The following is a 22,398-nucleotide window of genomic DNA, read 5'->3' as shown; positions in this document are numbered from 1 at the left end:
GACAGAATAGTACTGAGGAATAATGTACTAAAGAACAGAAGAAGAAGAGAAAATGATAGAACGTTCCTTACTGCCATTTATAGCTCCCAGCTGAAACCACTCCAACCATCAATGATCTACAGCCCACATTGGACAATGATGCTTCCCTCTCTCACTGGCCTTGAATGGTAGGGCTTGTTCCTTCTTATATAACACCCCCTGCCAAAATAAACAACGACCCCAAACCCTAACACAACTACTCACTAGCAACAACAGGCCCTCCATAACAGAGATTTGGACACAGGGCCCAGCCCCCTGTGGCAGATTCAGATGGCAACTCTGTTCCCATGTCCACTACGGCAACACTATACCTTTTTTAAAAAAAAATTCAGGGCCTAACAATTTAATCTGCAACATCTGGGCTTCAGTCACCTGTTCCTCTTCTCGGTGTGATATATGCCATCATCCGCCAGCAATGCCCTTTTGCATTCTACACAGGACAAGGAAAGCCGTCTCTATGCAAGAATACATAAATGGGTACAAATCTGCCACCAGAAATAGCAACAAAGTGGTACCTCCGGTTGCGAACGGGATCCGTTCCAGAGCTCTGGCCGCATCCCGAGGAATTTGCAATCGGACCTGCCACTTCTGCGCATGCATGCGGCGTGGTTTAACGCTTTTGTGCATGCGCGCACAGCGAAACCCAGAAAAATACTCTGGGTTTGCCATGTACGTATCCCGAAGGATACAAAACCGGAGGTGAACGCAACTAGAGGTACCACTGTATTCCAAATCCCATGAGGAAACACTTCAACCTCACAAGAAGCTATTGGCTTGGTTCACACATCACAAGAAGCTAAATGGTGGCTTACCAGGACCATGTGAATGTCCTGGCTCCTGGAGAAGGGCTAACACATACTTTGCTCCACCCTAGTCTTTTTAACTCGAACCTGTAACTAAGCCAAGACTGGCTTTGCATGTTGTCTGAGCAATAGATCTTGGTTAAGTTGTCTCTCTTCCTTAATAGTGTTAGAAACTGAAATATGAAAGCTGGGAGCTAAACGGCACCTTAAACCTAGGTTATGGGCACAACAACGGGAATGTCTAGGGGCGCGTTTTTATAACAAGAATGCAAAGCTGAAAATGAATGAACTGCAGCTAAAATGTTATCTTTGTTTTTCACATGGTCTAAGTCCTTCACCTGCCCACCCCTCTAATATTATTAAGCGAGTCTCTTCTCCACTCTTCAGAGAGTAACTGGAAGTGGGGAGGCAGGAAAAGGTCCCCCTTTCCTTCCACTCTGCCGTTTTAATCCGAAATCTTAGGCTCAGTATTGCGCCCAGAGCTCAGAAACTGCTGGCGCTAATGAAATTCCCTGTCACAAAAAGCGCCTAGGACAATGGGAGTTTCGAACACTGTTCCTTAGCCATGATCTGTAGCCAAGAAGAAACTCTGGCTTGGTGTCATGGGTAAGCACAGTCTCTGTAAGTGACTTTAGCATTGCCTTCCTGGGGCAAAGGAATTTTCAAAGGGAAATTGCAACATCCTTAAATTACAATACAAGAGGTTCGATGCTCTCTCTTGTGCACTGAACCAAGGCAAAGGATTTTTAACACATTATGTTAAAATTGGCTTATCAATGTCAGGATGCCTGTGTTAACAACTGTTTTGTGAATTACCGCAGATAATTAGGTACGTATGACTGTCTGTAGCTTTCGGCATTTTGTTTCCCTCTGACCTCATTGTTAACGTTCCCCTCCCTCCCGCCGGTTTCCTTAAGCCATGCGTACGATTTCCTGTAACTCAAGGATAACACTCATGCTTCAGAAGAAGTAGACTATAATCTTGAAAGTTTATGCCATAATAAATGTGCCACAAAAGGAGCCACAAGGCACTTTGTTGCTTTTGCTGCAACAAAAATGACTAACTATGCCATCCTTCTAGGGAAAGACATTTTCTACAAACATTATAGTCTAGAAGAGACGCATTTCCCGAGATTCTGCCACATGAACTGTTCCCTACGTATATCCCATCAAAAAAGTGAACGGTCGGTCTATTTATACCTGCATACTTTCCTGTCTTACTGCAGGTGCAAAATGTTTCAGTTTGTGTGCTTACAGTTGTTATAATTTTATATTGTTACTTATTCTACCATTACAGTTAAGGTGTTGGTACTAGAATAGAGGGATGCGGGTGGCGCTGTGGGTTAAACCACAGAGCCTAGGGCTTGCCAATCAGAAGGTCGGCGGTTCGAATCCCCGCAACAGGGTGAGCTCCCGTTGCTCGGTCCCTGCTCCTGCCAACCTAGCAGTTTGAAAGCACGTCAAAGTGCAAGTAGATAAATAGGTACCGCTCCGGCGGGAAGGTAAACGGTGTTTCCGTGCACTGCTATGGTTAGCCAGAAGCGGCTTAGTCATGCCGGCCACATCCCAATCTCCCCATTGCTTTTTATTTCGGTCCTGGAGGTTTTGCTGAACAAGATTAGAAGGGATCAGTTGGTTAAAGGTATACAGGTTGGAGCCAAACAGTACAAATTGAGAGCATTTGCAGATGACTTAGTATTGACGTTACAGGAGCCAGAATCTAGTACCAAAAGGGTTTTAGAATTGATTCAAGAATTTGGTCAAGTTGCAGGATTTAAATTGAATAAGGTAAAAACTAAGGTTTTAGAGAAAAATCTAACACCAATAGAGAGAGAGAGGTTTCAGAATGAGACAGGTCTAACAGTGGTTAAGAAAGTTAAATATTTGGGGATTAACTTGACAGCAAAAAATGGGAACTTATTTAAAGACAACTATGAAAGATGTTGGGCTGAAGTGAAAAAAGACTTAGAAATCTGGTCAAATTTGAAGCTTTCACTGCTGGGTCGTATTGCTGCTGTAAAAATGAATGTATTGCCTAGAATGTTGTTTTTGTTTCAAACATTGCAAATTGTGGACAAAATGGACTGTTTCAAGAGGTGGCAGAGAGATATTTCTAGATTTGTCTGGCAGGGCAAGAAGCCCAGAATAAAATTTAAAATATTAACAGATGCAAAGGATAGAGGTGGATTTGCCCTGCCAGACCTTAAACTTTACTATGAATCAGCAGCTTTCTGCTGGTTGAAAGAATGGCTGCTTCTTGAAAACACTGACATTTTGGATTTAGAAGGTTTTAACAACGTATTTGGGTGGCATGCATATCTGTGGTATGACAAGGTCAAAGCACATAAAGCATTTAAAAACCATATTGTCAGGAAAGCAGTGTTTAATGTTTGGATAAGATACAAGGATTTATTGGAAAATAAAACTCCAAGGTGGCTGTCACCAATGGAAGCGAAAGCCTTGAAAAAGCTCAATATGGAGGTCAAATGGCCAAAATATTGGGAAATTTTGGAACAAGATGGAGACAGATTGAAATTGCAGAGTTTTGAAAAACTAAAAAACAAAGTGTGAGACTGGCTTCATTATTATCAGATAATGGAGGCATACAATTTGGATAAGAAAATTGGCTTTCAGGTGGAAAAATCAAAATTAGAAACAGAACTGTTAGAACCCAAAACTAAGAATTTGTCAAGAATGTATAACTTGCTGCTGAAATGGAACACTCAGGATGAAACGGTGAAATCTGCTATGATTAAATGGGCACAAGATGTTGGACATAACATCATGTTCGCTGACTGGGAACAGTTATGGACCACAGGTATGAAGTTTACGGCATGTAATGCCTTAAGAGAGAATATTATGAAAATGATATACAGGTGGTACATAACCCCAGTTAAGCTTGCAAAAATCTACCATTTGCCTGATAATAAATGTTGGAAATGTAAAGAAACTGAAGGTACATTTTTTCACCTTTGGTGGACGTGCCCAAAGATTAAGGCTTTCTGGGAGATGATATATAATGAATTAAAAAAGGTATTTAAATATACCTTCTTGAAGAAACCAGAGGCCTTTCTCCTGGGCATAGTCGGCCAACCGGTGTTAAAAAAAGGATAGAACTTTCTTCATGTATGCTACAACAGCAGCAAGAATACTTATCGCAAAGTATTGGAAGACACAAGAGCTACCCACACTGGAGGAATGGCAGATGAAAATGATGGACTACATGGAATTGGCGGAAATGACTGGCAGAATCCGTGACCAGGGAGAAGAGTCGGTGGAAGAAGATTGGAAGAAATTTAAAGATTATTTACAGAAATATTGCAAAATTAATGAATGTTAGAATGATTTTGGATTGAAATTAAGCGGCTTCTAGCTGTATAGGCTTTAAAGTTATAAATAGATTAAGATTAAGGATTAGGATTAAAAAGGTTAAAAGAATGGAAAAATGGTTTTTAATAGGTAAAAATTTAATGTTATATTATATTAAGATTAAGGACTGGGATTAAAAAGGAGGGAAAGGAATTGCTGGACTAACAAACTGAATTGGAATACAAAAGAGGGAGGTATGAGGAGGTCCGGGAAACAAGTAAATGTAAAAGTAGTGATGAAAAGAAGGAATTGTTTTTAACTGTTTTTTCTTTTTTCTTTTTGTATTTTGTTTGTGTACTTTTCTTTATATTCTTGAATTTTTCTTTTTTGTTGATGTGATTTTTTCTTTGTGAAACTTTAATAAATATCATTTTTTTAAAAAAAATAGTCATGCTGGCCACATGACCCGGAAGCTGTACGCCGGCTCCCTTGGCCAGTAAAGCGAGATGAGCGCCGCAACCCCAGAGTCATCCGCGACTGGACCTAATGGTCAGGGGTCCCTTTACCTTTACCTTTACTAGAATAGAGATCCCTATATAGCTTGGGACCCAAGTACCTAAAAACAGCATGTCTTCCAATAGCATCCATCTCAGGTCTTGTGATTGGCAGGGGAAGCTCTGTTGGTGGTGTCTCTGGGTGGCTGTCGACCAATAGACATGGACCAATGACAGCGGCTTCTTAGTGGTAGCTCCCTGTTTGTGAAATGCCTTCCCTGGTGAAGTGTGCTTGCCTCCCTTCATCATTACAGAGCAGAAGAAATTTAAACACATTCCTGCCTACCCAGGCATTTCCACTACATTTTTAATTGCTTTATTTTAACTTTTTTGAGGGTTTGCTGCCCTGAGCATCTCTGGGAGGAAGGGTGAGCTATACATGTAATAAAAATAAATACATAAGATTGCAGGGAACGGCCGCACTTTGCACCTTTTCGGGGAAATCCACGCTGCTTTATCTCATTTAGCAAAGCTGCCCTAGTTTTATTTCTCGTATAGGTATAATATCGATCATCATAATAGCTTATTTTGGCTGGCTGGCAAGGTTATTTTATCAGGAACATGCAATTCCGTGATTATTAATTCCCCAGCACTGCCCTGTTTGGCACAGGTATTGCACTCTCGTTTGCTGCAACGTGATGTTTTTTAACTTTTTTCTCTTTTTTTAGGAGGGAAATTTATAAGGGACTTAGATAAAGTCGCACACACTTCTTCTTTCACCCCCCAATCTTTCCTGACAAAAGCCCGATTATTTTAATTTCAGGCAGCTCTGCAACTTCCTGAGTGGAGCACTGCTGGGAGAGTGCTTTTCTTTCCCTAGGCATTATTCCAGAGTCCTCAAACAGAAACAGGAAGCGTCATCAGCAAGGATGAAAGAGTCTTCCTCAACAAACAGAACATCCAGCCTTAAAAGGAGCATTCTGTGGAATGCTGTAAGGCCAAACGCGAAGGAAGGAAAGCAATAATGATGATGATGAAAAGTATCTTACCAGCTTTTCTGTTTCCTCATGAAACAAAAACAAAACAAAACACAAAGCAGCAGCAGCAGCAGCAGTGGCAAAGGTCAAACCAGAAACTTAGAACTGACCTTTGGAAGACCTAAACGTGTGTCTCCATCTGAAGAATTTAAAAACATACCTTCCTCCCAGCCCTGTCAGCATGCAACACCTGTGCTCAGAGACCTGCACTGGTTGCCGATTTGCAACTGGACCAAGTTCAGAGTGAGACTAACAGCATATACAGCCCTCAGCGGCTTGGAACCAATTGACTTGTGAAACAGTCTGATTTCATCATAATAATACAGCCGTACTTTGGAAGTCGAAATGAATCTCTTCTGGAAGTCCGTCCGACTTCCAAAACATTCGGAAACCAAATTGTGGGTTCTGATTGGCTGCAGGAAGCTGCTGCAGCCAATCGGAAGCCGCGTCGGATGTTCGGCTTCCAAAGAACGTTCGCAAACTGGAACAGTCACTTCCGGGTTTCGATCGTTAGGGAGCCAAAACGTTCGAGAACTAGGCTGTTTTAAAACCAAGGTATGACTGTAATGATAATGATAATTACAGTGGTACCTCTGGTTATGTACTTAATTCGTTCCGGAGGTCCGTTCTTAACCTGAAACTGTTCTTAACCTGAAGCACCACTTTAGCTAATGGGGCCTCCTGCTGCTGTCGCGCCACCACCGCACAATTTCTGTTCTCATCCTGAAGCAAAGTTCTTAACCCAAGGTAATATTTCTGGGTTAGCGGAGTCTGTAACCTGAAGCGTATGTAACCTGAAGCGTATTTAACCCGAGGTACAACTGTATTATATTTATACCCCATCCATCTGGCTGGGCGGCTTACTTGTTCAGCAGTTTTAAGAAATCTTCTTTTTTTAAAAAAAACAAAACCACACACTTTGGAATCTCTGCCTATTGATACTCTTTTCAGTGCTTCCTAAAAACATTTAGGTTTTAAGAAGTAGTGCTCAGTGGTTCTAGAAATGGTTTCAAGTACGAATACAGATCTAGCCCTGGAAGCTGTATGACAGATCACCTGTGTGAATCACACACTACTACTCCAGGCTTCTTGAAAGAAAAGAGAAGGGCTCATGTTAAGTAAATTAATAGTATTTTGGGGGTGGGGTGGGAAGGATTCCTACAACCTTTAGAGCTAAGTAGCATGTAAACACATAAGAATACAACTCCACAAAGGAGCACATGAAACAAACCTCCGACGCTGTTGCAGCGAGATGTCATTTCCCACAGAACCAAAGCCATGGAATATACGTCAGTTTGTTTGAAGGACTCGACGTTATCCAAGTTCATTCTGGATTCCAGGACTTCGGGAGCCATGTACCTTGCTGTGCCAACCTGTCAGCATTCACAAAATGGTTAAAAAATTATTTTTGATGGAGTAACCCATTTGACTGTACACGTTTCTGTGCTTGTTTTTTTTTTTATTAAAACCTGCGATCGCAAGGTTTAACCACTACCCTCAATGGTATTTCAACGTCTTGTAAGCACGAGCAGTTGACAGCCATTCATAAATGGAAAACAAGAGTAAAGAGTCACATTTTGTGGACGCTATTAGGGTACAGGGCAAAACCTATCCCTGCATCCTGAAAACTGAGACTTTGCTGACAAAGATCATGTGCTGCAAGGGGTTGGACTAGATGGCCCCTGGGGTTCCTTCCAACTCTATGAATCTATGCAAGGGAGGAGGATGTGCATCCCTTGCATAATTAATTGTCCAAACCCTCCCCTCCAAACACATTCAAGCCATCACAGTACAGTGGTACCTTGTTATTATTAATTATTATTAGTATTAGTATTAAATTTTATTTACACCCCGCCCTCCCCAGGCTCAGGGCAGCTAACACCGGTATAAAAACAATTGATTGAAAGACAACTTTTTAAAAAAATTAAAATACAACATTAAAATGCAGCCTGATTTCAGTAGGAACTCAAATCAAAAACTTTTTGGGGGATGAAAACGTCAAGTCTTCACCAAGGCCAACTATCCAGACTGGTCCTACGTGGGCCAGAAAAAAGCCAGGGAAGTCCCCAAATAGGAGTTCCATCACAGAAGGAAAAAGGAATAGGGGGAGGGGATCAATTTGATTCCAAGCCAAAGGCCTGTCGGAACAACTCTGTCTTACAGGCCCTGCGGAAAGAAATCAGATCCTGCAGGGCCCTGGTCTCATGAGACAGAGTGTTACACCAGGCCGGAGCCAGTGTTGAAAAGGCCCTGGCTCTGGTTGAGGCTAATCTGACTTCCTTAGGGCCTGGGACCTCTAGGGTGTTACTATTTATAGACCTTAAGGTCCTCCGTGGGGCATACCGGTTCGACTTCCAAAATGTTTGGGAACCAAATCACAGCTTCTGATTGGCTGCAGGAAGCTCCTGAAGCCAATCGGAAGCTACAGAAGTCGCATCAGACATTTGGGTTCCAAAAAACATTAAAAAACCAGAACAATCACTTCCGGTTTCCAATCGTTCAGACTCCCAAGCTGTTTGAAAACCCAGACAACTGTAGTGGACAATTTTGCCAAGCCCTGTTTTAAATCCTCCAGCTTTGACTCTTTCCTTGCTCCCCCCCTCTGCCCCGTCGTACGGCTCACCTGCCCACTGTTAGCCAGGTCATCCACGGAGAGGGTGGGATCCAGCCGCAGCGACAGCCCAAAGTCACAGAGGCAGCAGGTCAAATCGTTCTTCACCAGGATATTGGAGCTCTTGAGGTCTCTGTGGACAATGGGCGTCTTGGGTCGGCCGCAAGGTGTGTGATCGCTGTGAAGATGGGCGATCCCTCGGGCCAAAGACCCGCCCAGTTTCCAGAGGTCCTCCCAGCTAATGATGTGCTTTATAAGGTACTCCTGCAAATTCCCCCTCGCGTGGAAGGCAGTGATCAGCCAGTACTGTTTGCCTACATCCGTCTTGCGCTCCTCAGCCGTGAGGAACTGCAGGATATTTTCGTGCTTCAGGTTTATGTCGGAGAAGATGTCCTTCTCCGTCTTCCAGGAGACGTACTCTTCGTAGGAGAAGATCTTGACCGCCACGGTTTCAAACTGCTCCGATGTGTTCTGTTTCAGTTTCGCCTTGTAGACTTCAGCGAAGCGCCCTTTCCCCACCAGGGTGTCCAGCTCAATGGGCAGGAGCTCAGTATTGTGGTTGATGTTATTGGCGCAAGTGGAGCTGATGTCAGAGCAGTCGTCGTCCATCATGATGGCGCAAACATCGCTGCAGTCTTTATGCTTCCTGGACTTCACGTTCTTCTCCCATGCCTTGTTAAGTTTCCTCCTCCTCTGGATACGGTAGCAGTAAAAGATAAGGATCACGGCTTTGGCAATCACCAGCAGCGGGACGAGGCTTATCAGCGCAACTTTGGAAATCACACTGATCACGTCTTCGTCTGGTATTTCAGTGATATCTGGTAGAATGAGATAAATAATATTGCTGAAGCGTTGATAAAAGATGCTATGGCAATAGAGGCATTTTACTGTAGTTTACTTTAACCTACAACGGGAATCTGCAAAACCTTCGCAATTCTACAAACCCCAAAGAGGGTCAAACTTCTGTTTCTCAAGCATCATTCAACTGTGCCACTCAAATCCCACTGAATACATACCAAATGGGCTCCTCTGTATATACAGTGGCAAAAACCAAACAAACCACCAGTTCAGGCAATGCTGTTGTTATTTTTTCTCCTCTATTTGGGTAAAAATAGATTTGGGCAAAACAAGGTAAAGGGACCCCTGACCATTAGGTCCAGTTGTGGCCGACTCTGGGGTTGCGGCACTCATCTCGCTTTATTGGCCGAGGGAGCCGGCGTACAGCTTCCGGGTCATGTGGCCAGCATGACTAAGCCACTTCTTGCGAACCAGAGCAGCGCACGGAAACGCCGTTTACCTTCCCGCCGGAGCGGTACCTATTTATCTACTTGTACTTTGACGTGCTTTTGAATTGCTAGGTTTGCAGGAGCTAGGACCGAGCAAAGGGAGCTCACCCTGTCGCGGGGATTTGAACCACCGACCTTCTGATCAGCAAGTCCTAGGCTCTGTGGTTTAACCCACAGCGCCACCCGCATCCCGTACAAAACAAAGGGGAGGGCAATTTTTGCTTACTTGAGAATTTAGTGTGCTTGCACTAACATATATGCAGAATGTGGGTCTGGACCAATTTCTCACTGCCGCAAGCCCAGTGAAAAGTGATTTTAGCCAGAACCTGTACAGAGATTGTAATTCCTTGTCGCTATCGGTATGTGATAGTATTTAGAAAAAGAGGAAGCTGTCACAGAAAGACTTTGTTTCGTAAGCCCCCTTTTAAAAAATAACAATAAAAAGCTTTAAGAAGTTTAGTCTAGACTAAAGGATGTGTCATTATTGTTATGACCAAGTTAGTTTAGCAAAGCAAGATGTATACTTTGAGATTATGGTGCGTGTGTGTTTGTGTGCGTGCAAAACTCTCTCTCAACAGCTGAAAATCTAGTCTGAGTAAGAGGCACAATGGAACTTTCAACCACAGTGGAATGAGCGGCTTGTGTCATCACACACTTGCGTTTTCTATCTAGCAATTCAGTTCGCAGTAGAAATTTCAACTATTTTGAGGGTGGGGGAGCCAAAATGCTTAGGGGAATCCCGCAGAGGCATTCAACTATTTTATTTTATTAAAATACTAAACTTTTTTTTCAAGTAAACTAAAATGTTATCAAGTCAAGAGAGGAGATGCTGAAACAAACGCACACACGCACAAATGAGAATAAAAGCTTTTTAAAAAAAAAAAAAAAAAAAGTCAGCAGTTTTCCACAGGATGACACAAGTTAAGGAAGTGAAAGAAAATCAATGAAGATTCAAACTAGGTGTGAACTACATGTTACATGTTTTAAAAAAACAAAAACCCATAGCTTGGCACACCCCTTTTTTTTGTACAAGAAAAACTGCTTGGAGAATGGTTATTAGAAGCAAAAAAAGGAAAGGGGGTGTTTAACACTTCCCCCCTCTTGCTGGAATTGTCTGAAATTAAAGAAAGATTTGCAGTCCCTGGGATGAGGGGTTCAGCATGGACAAACACTTACTGGGGGGGGGGGGTTTCTGGGTTATTTAATGTCACCCGAAATGTATGACTACTCCACATTTAGTGGCCTAGCGAAAATACTGAACCGCTTTAAATGGGGTCTCAGATGGAAAGTTTCTTTCTTTCTTTTTTTTTAAATGATATTTATTGAAAATTTTTAAAATTACAAAGAAAGACAAAGCAGAGAAAGAAAAAAGAAACAAAAAAGAGAAAAAGAAAACAAACCACATCCAACAATACAAATTCAAAAAACAAAAATACACCACAAGCATATAAAAATAAAACCAACATTCTCAAATCTTCAACTTTAATTACCTTCTTTCTTTGACCTCCTCCTTCTCCCTTTTTTTGTATCCCAGTTATTAATTATCGCAGCAAATCCTTTCCATATTTCATAATATTCTGTCATTACATTACCTTTATCTATTTTCATCTTATCTTATAAAAAACTTTAAACCTTAAATCTTATTTTAAACATTTTTGCTAGAGCCAAGTAATTTCGTTCCAACATTTTTCTAACAGTCATCAGTTTTATAAAACAATCCTAGTAGTAAAAAAAAAGAAATAGAAACAATCCAATCTTCATCCAGCGTCCCTTCCTCCTGGTCCCGGGTTTTGTCAGTCCTTTTTATCCCATCGATCTAGCGCATTAACCTGGTAACCTTATATCCGAGGCCCTTAAGTCCCTTCCATGTCCCTTCCGCAGCTCTTCTTCATATTCACCTTCCACTCGTGGGAACTCCAGCTTGGTAATGTTTTTGACCCTTTTCAACAAATCAGCCCCTTTTCCATAGTCCAGACTAAACTCCATGTAGTATTTAAAGACATGTTTCAGAATCCCTCCAAAGTTGAGAGCCCCCACAGCTCCAAACATCTCACGGCCCACTCAGATGGAAAGTTTCATTCATCTCAACTGGGCTTCATGGGATTTCAGCATGCCATCTGCCGGATAACTGTCCACTCGGGCTTTTATGAACCACTTTCATGGCATCTGCCAAGCAGCAGATGCACCACAATACAGACTTAGCTTGCTGCATGTAGCCCAGGAACTGCTTTGTCCTCTAGGCTGAATTCTGGACATCACATTGGGATTGTGGGAGAGAAGGGGCATTTGTTGCCAGTTCTGGGTACTCCCATTGCTCCATGATGGTTGACCCTGATCCTCGGCACAGAATAGTACAGTGGTACCTCGGGTTACATAGGCTTCAGGCTACAGACTCCGCTAACCCAGAAATAGTGCTTCAGGTTAAGAACTTTGCTTCAGGCTGAGAACAGAAATCGTGCTCCAGCAGCGCAGCGGCAGAGGGAGGCCCCATTAGCTAAAGTGGTGCTTCAGCTTAAGAACAGTTTCAGGTTAAGAACAGACCTCCAGAACGAATTAAGTACTTAACCCGAGGTACCACTGTACACCAAAATTTGCCATGCATCATTTTCAGCAGCGAGTCACAAAAAAAGCAATGCCCAGATTCATCTCTAAATAGCTCCTGTGAATGTCTGTCACTTTAAGAGAGGAAAGATATCATACAGGAAGTGAGGACTAGCGGTGGAAAAGGGACAGAAAGCAGCAAGCAAAGAGAAAGAGAGAAAACTACAGTAGTTTGTGATTGAAGCAACTAAGCAGTTTTCTTGAGCAACAGAATAACATCACACTTGTCCTGCTTTGAAGATCTTCAGGGCTACTTGGTTAACGATGAATTGCCTTGGCGGTGGCCTTTTTAAAAGGAAGTTATTGGCTCTAAGCCAGCTTTTAAGTCTGCTGGTTGACTGGTTTACATACATACAGTGGTAGCTCAGGTTAAGTACTTAATTCGTTCCGGAGGTCCGTCCTTAACCTGAAACTGTTCTTAACCTGAAGCACCACTTTAGCTAATGGGGCCTCCCACTGCTGCCGCGCTGCCAGAGCACGATTTCTGTTCGCATCCTGAAGCAAAGTTCTTAACCTGAGGTAATATTTCTGGATTAGCGGAGTCTGTAACCTGAAGCGTATGTAACCTGAAGCGTATGTAACCCGAGGTACCACTGTACAAGCATAATTTTATTTGTATGATGCCTTTCCACGGTTTAAAACCATGTTCAAGGTGGCTTTCAACGTGGAAAAAAATTACACAAAGATGCAAACGTAACAAAAGTAGTCATAAAAAATAAATAAATGGAACACTGAAAAGTACACAACCAAATCAAACCATTTCCACATGGATCACAATAAGGCCTAAAACAAAGATACAAAAATTTAGGACCACAAACAGCAACAAAATCCCTAAAGAAAAGCCAAGAGTCTGTTCAGCAACCTCAGCTCATGTAGCTGGAGTCAGTCAGGACCCCTCCCTCCCAGGCCAGGCGGGAAAAGGCCTGCAAGGCAGGGAGCAGGTCTTCCAGGGCTCAAACCCTTGATTTAAGACACAGGAGGGGAAGCTTTCAGCCCTGGGTCTAACCAGGCATCTGACTTTGTCTTGCACGGCCATTTGGGGCAAGCCACACCACCCAATGCCAGATTTACATATAAGCTAAACAAGCTATAGCTTAGGGCCCTACTCTCTTGGGGTCCCCCCAAAAAAATTAAAGGGAAAAAAAACTGGAAGTACATTTCCAAAATATAAGATAAGTTCAACAATTACTTTGATAAAATACATATTTTGTTATGTGCCAATGGCTTTAGATATCTATTAGGTCCATAAAGCATATATTCAACACAAAAAACAGCAACAATTTGTTGTTGACAAAGGACAGCTGGACATATAAAGGGTCCCATTACCTTGAGTTGCTTAGGGCATGGGTAGGCAAACTAAGGCCCGGGGGCCAGATCCGGCCCAATCGCCTTCTAAATCCGGCCCGCGCACGTGTTTTTACATGAGTAGAATGTGTCCTTTTATTTAAAATTCATCTCTGGGTTATTTGTGGGGCCTGCTTGGTGTTTTTATATAAGTAGAATGTGCGCTTTTATTTAAAATGCATCTCTGGGGTATTTGTGGCGCATAGGAATTCGTTCATTTCCCCCCCAAAAATATAGACTGGCCCCCCACAAGGTCTGAGGGACAGTGGACCGGCCCCCTGCTGAAAAAGTTTGCTGACCCCTGGCTTAGGGCCTCATCAAACCTACCCCTGACACCACCTGTCAGTTATCTGACGCCAGGCACAGGAATCTGGTATCTTCAATCTAAGCACTAATTGCTGAGTTCAGAGATCTCTCATCTTTGTTTTTAGCATTAAGAACCCTAGTGCTACGCTCAGAGATAAGCCCCCGCCTGCTCTTTAAAAGGCAGCAAACAGAGAGGCTTATCTTGGATACAAGTCTCGGCTGCTGGCTTTTACCGAAAAACCACAGGCAGGCTGAAATCAGAATCATCTGTCAAAAATGGCCCACAGAGGGTGGGTTAGTACTAGATCTGGCCTTTAGGCTGAAAAAGACTCCCTAGCCATAATTAAGGATATGGCGTTAGATCCAGACTTTGGCCGCAATCCTAAATCCACGTATATGGGACTTTCTTCACTGAATTCAACAGGTGGCAGCCTTATTCATACACAGAGCAGACTCATTGAAATCAAAGGGACTTGAGTTAAGGTTCATTCATGCTTCTGTTCACTTCGCCACTTTCCCCCAAGAAAATCCATGCTTTAGTGCTGAATAGGAAGAAGCAGCAATCAGATTTTCTGCGGATTGCTATTTGTTCCGATTTAGTTCTAAAGAGCGAGTTTTCTGGGGGAAACCAGTGGGGGCAAAACTGCCCAGACCAGAGCCTAGAAAGCACAGGACAAGAAGAAAACGGTTCGGATCCATGCTTTGAAAGAACAGGACAAGCAGAAGTGTGGGTAAGCTCAGAGTCTAATGAAGTATGACAGAATTTGGATCAAAGCCATTGTTTCTAAATAACAGTTGCTGGGAATACCAAATGGGGACTCAGGTCCTGCTTGCATGGCGATGCCCAAGCCCCCCTAGCTCCCCCCAAAATAAATACACAAACACAAGTATATTGGGCTAATGGGATAAATAAGGCCACAACTTTATTGGTTAAAGATGTGAGCGGTTTGGCTTAGGCAATGGGTTGAAGCAAGACTATATCCTGACTCCTGTCTGACTGCAGGAAGTCTCTTAAGGATCAACCACTAGAAGGGGGATCCCTACGATGTACATCAATTGAGCACCCCCAGGGTCACTGTTGGGGTCGTGGCATAGTCCTAGCCCATGCCCAGGCTTCGGACAGGAACCACACCCCCAGATCCCTTTAATGGGAAACCCTTAACATGGAGAGGCAGGCGAAGGAAAAATCTCACCTCCCACAAGAAGGCTTACCCAATGCTTAACCGCCAATCGAGCCAAAGGCTCTCCGCCAACACTTAATGCCCTCCACCATATTGGCCAGCCAAAAATCGATGCGCATGTCCAAAAGGTGAACGCCACTGTTACGAAACAGGGCCTCCTGGTCAAACGTGATGGCGAGGTGCCGGGAGACATGGGTTTTTGTCATTATCACACACCCCTTCCAACATTGTTCCTTATGTAATCTCCTGTCTGTGATCTTCCACTTTCGTATAGCAATTGCCCTTGACCAGGGGTAGGCAACCTAAGGCCCAGGGGCCAGATGCGGCCCAATCGCCTTCTCAATCCAGCCCGTGGACGGTCCAGGAATCAGCATGTTTTTACGTGACTAGAATGTGTCCTTCTATTTAAAATGCATCTCTGGGTTATTTGTGGGGCCTGCCTGGTGTTTTTACATGAGTAGAATGTGTGCTTTTATTTAAAATGCATCTCTGGGTTATTTGTGGGGCCTGCCTGGTGTTTTTACATGAGTAGAATGTGTGCTTTTATTTAAAATGCATCTCTGGGTTATTTGTGGGGCATAGGAATTCGTTCATTCCCCCCCCCCAAATGTAGTCTGGCCCCCCACAAGGTCTGAGGGATGGTGGACTGGCCCATGGCCGAAAAAGGTTGCTGACCCCTGCCCTTGACCCTCCAACATAGTCCAGCAGCAAAGGAAGCATTCCTCCCAAAAAGTGGTGGTAGTAAAAAAATCTCTCATCTCCCCCACTCTCCAATATGCAAAGCTGAAACAGTAATGCAAGTCATTCTTAATCACATTAAGTATGCCTATGCAAATGACATGGTGTCCAGAATTCAAGCCCAAGCCACTTAAATTCATGTACTTTTGTTTAAATAACAAAATTCTCTTTTTCGACAGCTTTAGATGGATGTAACTGAACATCAGGTGAGAAGGGGGGGAAAACGATGGAACAAAAATAGCTCTGTTGGACTTCCTTGCCTTCAATTCAGGTGTGTACAAAGACAGCCATCACACTTGCCTGTTCCGACTCTCAATGTGCTGCAAACTGGAATGTGTTTGAAAAGCTTACTAGGCAATTATATTTAGAAACTGTAGCCTCAGTGTCAGCATCGCACTACGGATTCGCTTGCTTCTGGGGTTTTTGTGGGTTTTAGGGTAGGGGCTGCCCCTAGAGGCAGGGAATCTTGGGGATAGTGGATCATACTGGTACTCTGATAATAACTGTACACTCGTGGACTATTATAACAGATGGACCTATCGTGGCAGAGTATAAACCAGTTGCAAGCAGATGTTAAAACTGCAACAGATTATTAACGTCTCCAAGGCTGTTTTGTTGAGTGCTGATAAATTATTAAGAAACAAGACGATATATATATATATACATATATATATATATATATATATATATATATATATATATATATAGTATCCTCTAACTTGTATAACTAGTATCCTTCAACTTGTATACGTTTAGCGTTATCTGCTACTGTTTGCTAATAATTTTCTGAAACAAATCGATCACTCTAGACTGGCTACATTTCCGCAGATGATACACATTAACCTCCATTATTATATTCACCTCTGGTTTGATTCTGCGTAAGTTCCCAAAATTACTTTTTTGCCAGTGTTAGTTAGATCCACCTGCAATTATTGAAATCTCTTCTGTGACAACTCTGCAGCGTTAAAGACTTTTGTCTTAGCAGTGCAAATTCTATCACGTGCGTCAGCCAGGGCAAGATTATTTCATTTTATGGAATTCAGTACCAAGGTTGGCAAAGCTCACTTTTTGGAGGATGAGAGTTATCCTCATAAATGAGATTCCTCTTCCCACTCTCCCATTTCAGTATTTTGAAAAATGAAAAACAAAACACAGAGGTACATTAGATGACCTGATCCACCAAAGTCCTTCTTATGGGGCGTGCATTTGATAATTTATTAAGAAAATGTATATACATCGCTTTAACATTTTTGGTAGAGTCTCCCAATCCTTACCATTTGTAGAAACTTAAAAAAATCAGAATACAATACAAACAAATAAAATAATACAAATAAAGATCAGAATGCAATAAATGCTTTGCTACAATTCCATAAATTCAAATGGCGCCTAAGGAGGAGAGCACCCTCAATCATCCAAATAGGCCTAGGAGAACAACTGGATTTTTAGAAGACATTTGGAGCCTCAGAAAGAGCTTCCTGGATTTATTTTGGGAGAGTATTCCAGAGAGTTAGCACTGCAGCTGAAAAGGCCTATTTCCAGGGTGTTTCCAAACATGGCGATCTACTGGCCACCATATGGCTAGCAGGGTCCCTTCCGATTATGGTAAACGTCAGTCTGACCTATAGTTACATACTGTTGAGGATGTTTTAATGCCATTGGTGCAAAGCTTATAAACAGAACCGAGAACTATGTAAAACAAACACACACAAAAAATCCCCAAATGAGCAGACTCGTTGTACAAGTAACAGGCTGCAACCCTTTTAACGCTTGAGGTTTAACGTGGTACTTCTTGGAATGACGTTAAGTGAATGAATACTGTAAATTCCAGCTCTAAAGGAAATTACACTGCGCTTACGATCCATCCTTAAAAATAATCAAGAGCACAGTTTCCCAAGTTCCCAACAGCCAAAGCACACTTTTTTATTTGAATTAAAACGGATGATACAATTCAGAGCAAAAATGAATAATATTTACTTTGGGAGATGTAAAGGCAAGTGCCACCCATGTTCCAAGGGGCCATGGCCTGTTTTCCAGCAGAAACTGCCGATGTTGGATATATCCTGTATCCCTTGGAAGTGGGCAGCATCTTGTAGGATACAGCCATAATGACTAGCAACCATTCATAGTCCTGTTCTCCATTATGGTTTAGTGACCATCAATCCTAACGGTGCACAGGAAGATATAGTTGACGATAACTCAGCCCACCTTCCAAAATATAACAAACACCGTATTTTTCCGTGTATAAGACGGTGTTTTTTTATTATTAAAAAATGTTGAAAATTGGGGGTCGTCTTGCACAAGGATAGTGCAGAGGGGGGATGGCCAATTGGTGGCAGCCCATGGCAGCCACGAGCAGGACATTGTAACCGGTGATTGGTGGCTGTGGCAAGGCCTGCTGGCGATTGGCTGCTGCTGCAGTAATTGGGCAGGCGATTGGCGGCTGTTGGTGGTGAGTGGGCAGACGATTGGTGGCTTTGTTGAGGCATGCGATTGGCAGCGGCAGTCAGGAGGGTGAGTTATTGTCAGTAATCAGGATTTCAGTGTTTGATCTAGGGAAGGGTTTGTACCAACACCTGACCAATGAGGAATTTGTCAGCAAATGGCAGAAAACCATGGCTAAAAAAGCCACCTCTATTGGTCTGTTCCCCCCAACTGTATTACCTGGGTTATGAAGGCGCCCAAAAGATATTAAAGCAAAGATTATGGGATAATGCACACAGTGACTTGCGATCTCAATCACACACAGTCTGTAGTCCGCTGGCAGTAGGGGTACAATATGGGCATGTCTTTAAGTTAACATCTTACATTAAAAACCTGACAGTACCAAACTATTGAAGGCTTTTCACCAAAGCCAGATTAAACGCCTTCTGCAGTGTTGGATGGCAGGTTGAGAGGAGTTCCCTACCAGGACAGACTTTGCTCGTGTGCTCAAGACATCGATTCCATAAAACATATTTTGTTGCACTGTGCAAAATATGAGCAAGCCAGGGCTGAACTGATACTACCCTTGCTGGTACCTTTCCTGGGAAAATCAGAGGCTCACTATGTCAGGTTCCTATTGGAAGACCAGACAAATGCTAGAACATTAGCAGTGGCAAAGTTTTTATCGGTGGCTGCAAGAACCAATGATCCCTATATTCTGAACAAAATGCTTGTTTAACCTGAAGGTAGGCTGTATGAATTGTGTATTGCTTTGTAACGATTTGCTGGCTCTCTGGACCGTAATAAAGATTGTTGTTGTTGTCAGTAATCCCCCCCAAAAAACCAAAAAAAGCTCAACAACTCTGGGCAATCCCCACCCCCACCCCCATTTCCTTAATTTGGAGGCCCCAAAAATAGGGGTTATCTTATACACAGGGGTATACACATGGAAAAAATATGGTATTCACACCACCAATTTATTGTGCCCCCCTCATTTGTCACTGTCTGTTTTGGGGCATTATTCAGTCTAGAATTCTTGTGCATGAATAGGCACATGAATGCATTGATGTGCTCTGGATATTCCAATCCTCTCCGCTCATTAAGACTTACACGGCAAGGTTAAACTGAAATCTAAGGGTGGCCTCATAAGCAAGCTACAGTGCTAAGTTCGTACACAGGAAATTATTTAAATTCCTTTCCTATTCCCCTTGCTTGGGAAATGTTTCCTCTGCTTTTTACCTTCCCGTACTCCTTTCGAGCATCTAAAGCCTTAGTAGTTCACCTTAGTTGTTTCTGAAGCTTACATAATCCCATAAATGGGTGAGAAAGGGGAGATCACGCCGCTCCGAGAACAAACTGTGTTCTGCAGAATTACAGTAAATCGATACACCGGCAATGATTTGTTTAGCCAAATTGCCCGACAACTACAAATGACGAACATTTGGGCAAATTATGTTTAGCGTGTAGGCAATTTGCATGACAATCCAACACACTGTTTTAAAAAAGTAATTTTTCCGGCTCAGCTGAGGTGCCTGTAAAGTCAGTTTCTAAGCAACGCTCCTGACAGGTTAAGACTTCAAACTAAGGTACGTGTTCAGAGAAGTCACAAGAGAAGGTAGGCCCTTCTCAAGAGGGAAGCAATTCAGAGAGATGATGGAAAATCACATGTCTGAATGCTCAGCACCTCACCCTGCCAGAAATATACAGAAAACGAAGAAATAAGCTAAGGAGGCTAGGGAACTATTCCCCAACACGCTTTTTGACATGCTGCCCACATTTGTAATGTAACGGTAAACCACTGCTTGCAACAGGAGAGGGGAGAAACAGAAGTTAGTGACTCAGCAGTGCACACCAACTATGGATAAACAACAAGAAGCCATGTGAATGCTGCCAGAGGAGCAGCCCCCCATTCATTGTGAACTTGTTAAGTTTTAAAGAGACTTGATTTTTTTATAGGCTTTGGTTATGCAGGAATGCAAATATATATATTTGAAGCAGAGGCATTTTTTATTTAAGAAAGCCATCAATAATAACACGAGATTATAAATTCCTCCTGGAAAATTATGCAATACTTGTTCTTTAATTCAAGATAGTAGATGGACACACAGGACAAAGAGAGTAAAAAAGAACCTCTAGCTGGATGGGATGTGGGTGGCACTGTGGTCTAAACCACTGAGCCTCTTGGGCTTCCCGATCACAAGGTTGGCGGTTCGAATCCCTGCGACGGGGTGAGCTCCCGTTCCTCTGTCCCAGCTCCTGCCAACCTACCAGTCCAAAAGCACGCCAGTGCAAGTAGATAAATAGGCACCACTGCGGCAGGAAGGTAAACAGTGTTTCTGTGCGCTCTGGTTTTCGTCACGGTGTCCTGTTGTGCCAGAAGCGGTTTAGTCATGCTGGCCACATGACCCGGAAAGCTGTCTGTGTACAAACGCCGGCTCCCTTGGCCTGAAAGCGAGATGAGCGCCACGACCCCATGGTCGCCTTTGACTGGACATAGCCATCCAGGGGTTCTTTACCTTTATCTTTTACGTCTAGCTGGAGCTAGAATGAGGCATGGTGATATGGGTGCCTCTACTGATGGACCAGAAGAACAGATTGCACCCTCTTACTCATAGGGCCTCTCACCTGCTGCTGCTGCTATTGCCGCCACTGTTACTGTTACCTACTAGCCATGGAGTAACCCGTGGTGCTCAACAGGACTTCCTAGGCCCACCCCACCCCACTCTAAGAAAGGGGTCCCTCCTCAGAGCAAGCCACTGTGGCTGAGTTGGCCACTGAGGGTGCCTGCACTGCTACTGTAAGGTGAAGGTAAAGGGACCCCTGACCATTAGGTCTAGTTGTAGCCGACTCTGGGGTTGTGGCGCTCATCTCGCTTTATTGGCCAAGGGAGCCGGCGTACAGCTTCCAGGTCATGCGGCCAGCCTGACTAAGCCGCTTCTGGCGAACCAGAGCAGCGCACGGAAATGCCGTTTACCTTCCCGACGGAGTGGTACCTATTTATCTACTTGCACTTTGATGTGCTTTCGAACTGCTAGGTTGGCAGGAGCAGGGACCGAGCAACGGGAACTCACCCCGTTGTGGGGATTCGAACCGCCAACCTTCTGATCGGCAAATCCTAGGCTCTGTGGTTTAACCCACAGCGCCACCCGCGTCCCGCACTGCTACTGTAGCAAAACACAAAAAACTTAAGGTTCAATGTTGTTAAACTTTAAAAAGGTATTTGCTGCAGCGGGAGCAGTGTGCTCTTTGTGGCCACTTGCATCCCTCGCTCTGAGGAAGGACCCTTTGCTTAGAGTAAAATGTTAAGAGGATGGCCTCAGAAATATTGTAAGTGGCAGCAGAGGAAGTAAGAGCAATGGCCGAGGGAGGGGGGCAGAGACAAGCAGGATTAGCTGGGGAAGGGAGAAGTGAAATCCAGCAGTGCAGAAAGGCAGCAGAAGCAACGTTGCCGCAAATGGCACACTAGCAGCCCTGTTTAGGCAAAATAAATGCAGGGTTCTTTTTTTATACATAAAGACAATAAATTGTGTTTACGTGCATGAGAAGTGTAGCTTTCATCTCTTTCAGATGGATGTCACCAGCTAACAACCTATTTCAGTTAAAATTCATAGAATCATAGAATTGTAGAGTTGGAAGGGACCCTGAGGATCATCTAATCCATTGGTTCTCAACCTGTGGGTCCCCAGATGTTGTTGGACTACAACTCCCATCACCCCTAGCTAGCAAGGCCAGAGTTCAGGGATGATGGGAGTTGTAGTCCAACAACATCTGGGGACCCACAGGTTGAGAACAGCTGATTCTAATCCAAAGAAATGCAAGAACATGCAATTGTCCTATACAGTGGTACCTCTAGTTGCAAACGGGATCCGTTCCAGAGGTCCAGCCGCATCCTGAGGAATTCGCAACCAGAGGTGCTGCTTCTGCGCATGCGTGGTTTAGCACTTCTGCACATACACACAGGGTGCGGTTTAGCGCTTCTACGCATGTGTGTGCAGCAAAACCCAGGAAAATACTTCCAGGTTTTTCGCATATGTATCCTGAAGGATACATAACTGGAGGTGAACGCAACTAGAGGTACCACTGTACAGGGATTGAACCTGCAACCTTCACATTATCAGCACCATGCTCTAACCAACTGAGCTATCCAGCTGGGAATTCTTTCTTTCGACATGCCACATAGAATCTCACACCTTAATTTCTACTTTTTGCTGCTCCCCAGTCCCCATTT

The 22,398-nt window shown here is 43.5% G+C and overlaps 1 protein-coding gene across 1 annotated transcript in view; it reads right to left on the bottom strand.

The window, feature by feature from the left end:
- Positions 1-22,398, bottom strand: part of TGFBR2 (transforming growth factor beta receptor 2) — a 69,137-nt gene that overhangs the window by 9,235 nt on the left and 37,504 nt on the right. Inside the window, exons 4-5 of the mRNA XM_080974960.1 lie at positions 8,306-9,111; positions 6,914-7,055 (exon numbers count right to left, since the gene is read on the bottom strand). Of these exons, the coding sequence (XP_080831086.1) occupies positions 6,914-7,055; positions 8,306-9,111 (948 nt within the window). The remainder of the gene's footprint in view (positions 1-6,913; positions 7,056-8,305; positions 9,112-22,398) is intronic.

The sequence above is a fragment of the Podarcis pityusensis genome, assembly GCF_964106645.2.
Source record: "Podarcis pityusensis genome assembly, chromosome: 12".
In the NCBI taxonomy this organism is placed as follows: domain Eukaryota; kingdom Metazoa; phylum Chordata; class Lepidosauria; order Squamata; family Lacertidae; genus Podarcis; species Podarcis pityusensis.
The sequence above is the reverse complement of the archived record's forward strand: the minus strand, read 5'-3'. Positions and strand labels throughout refer to the sequence as shown.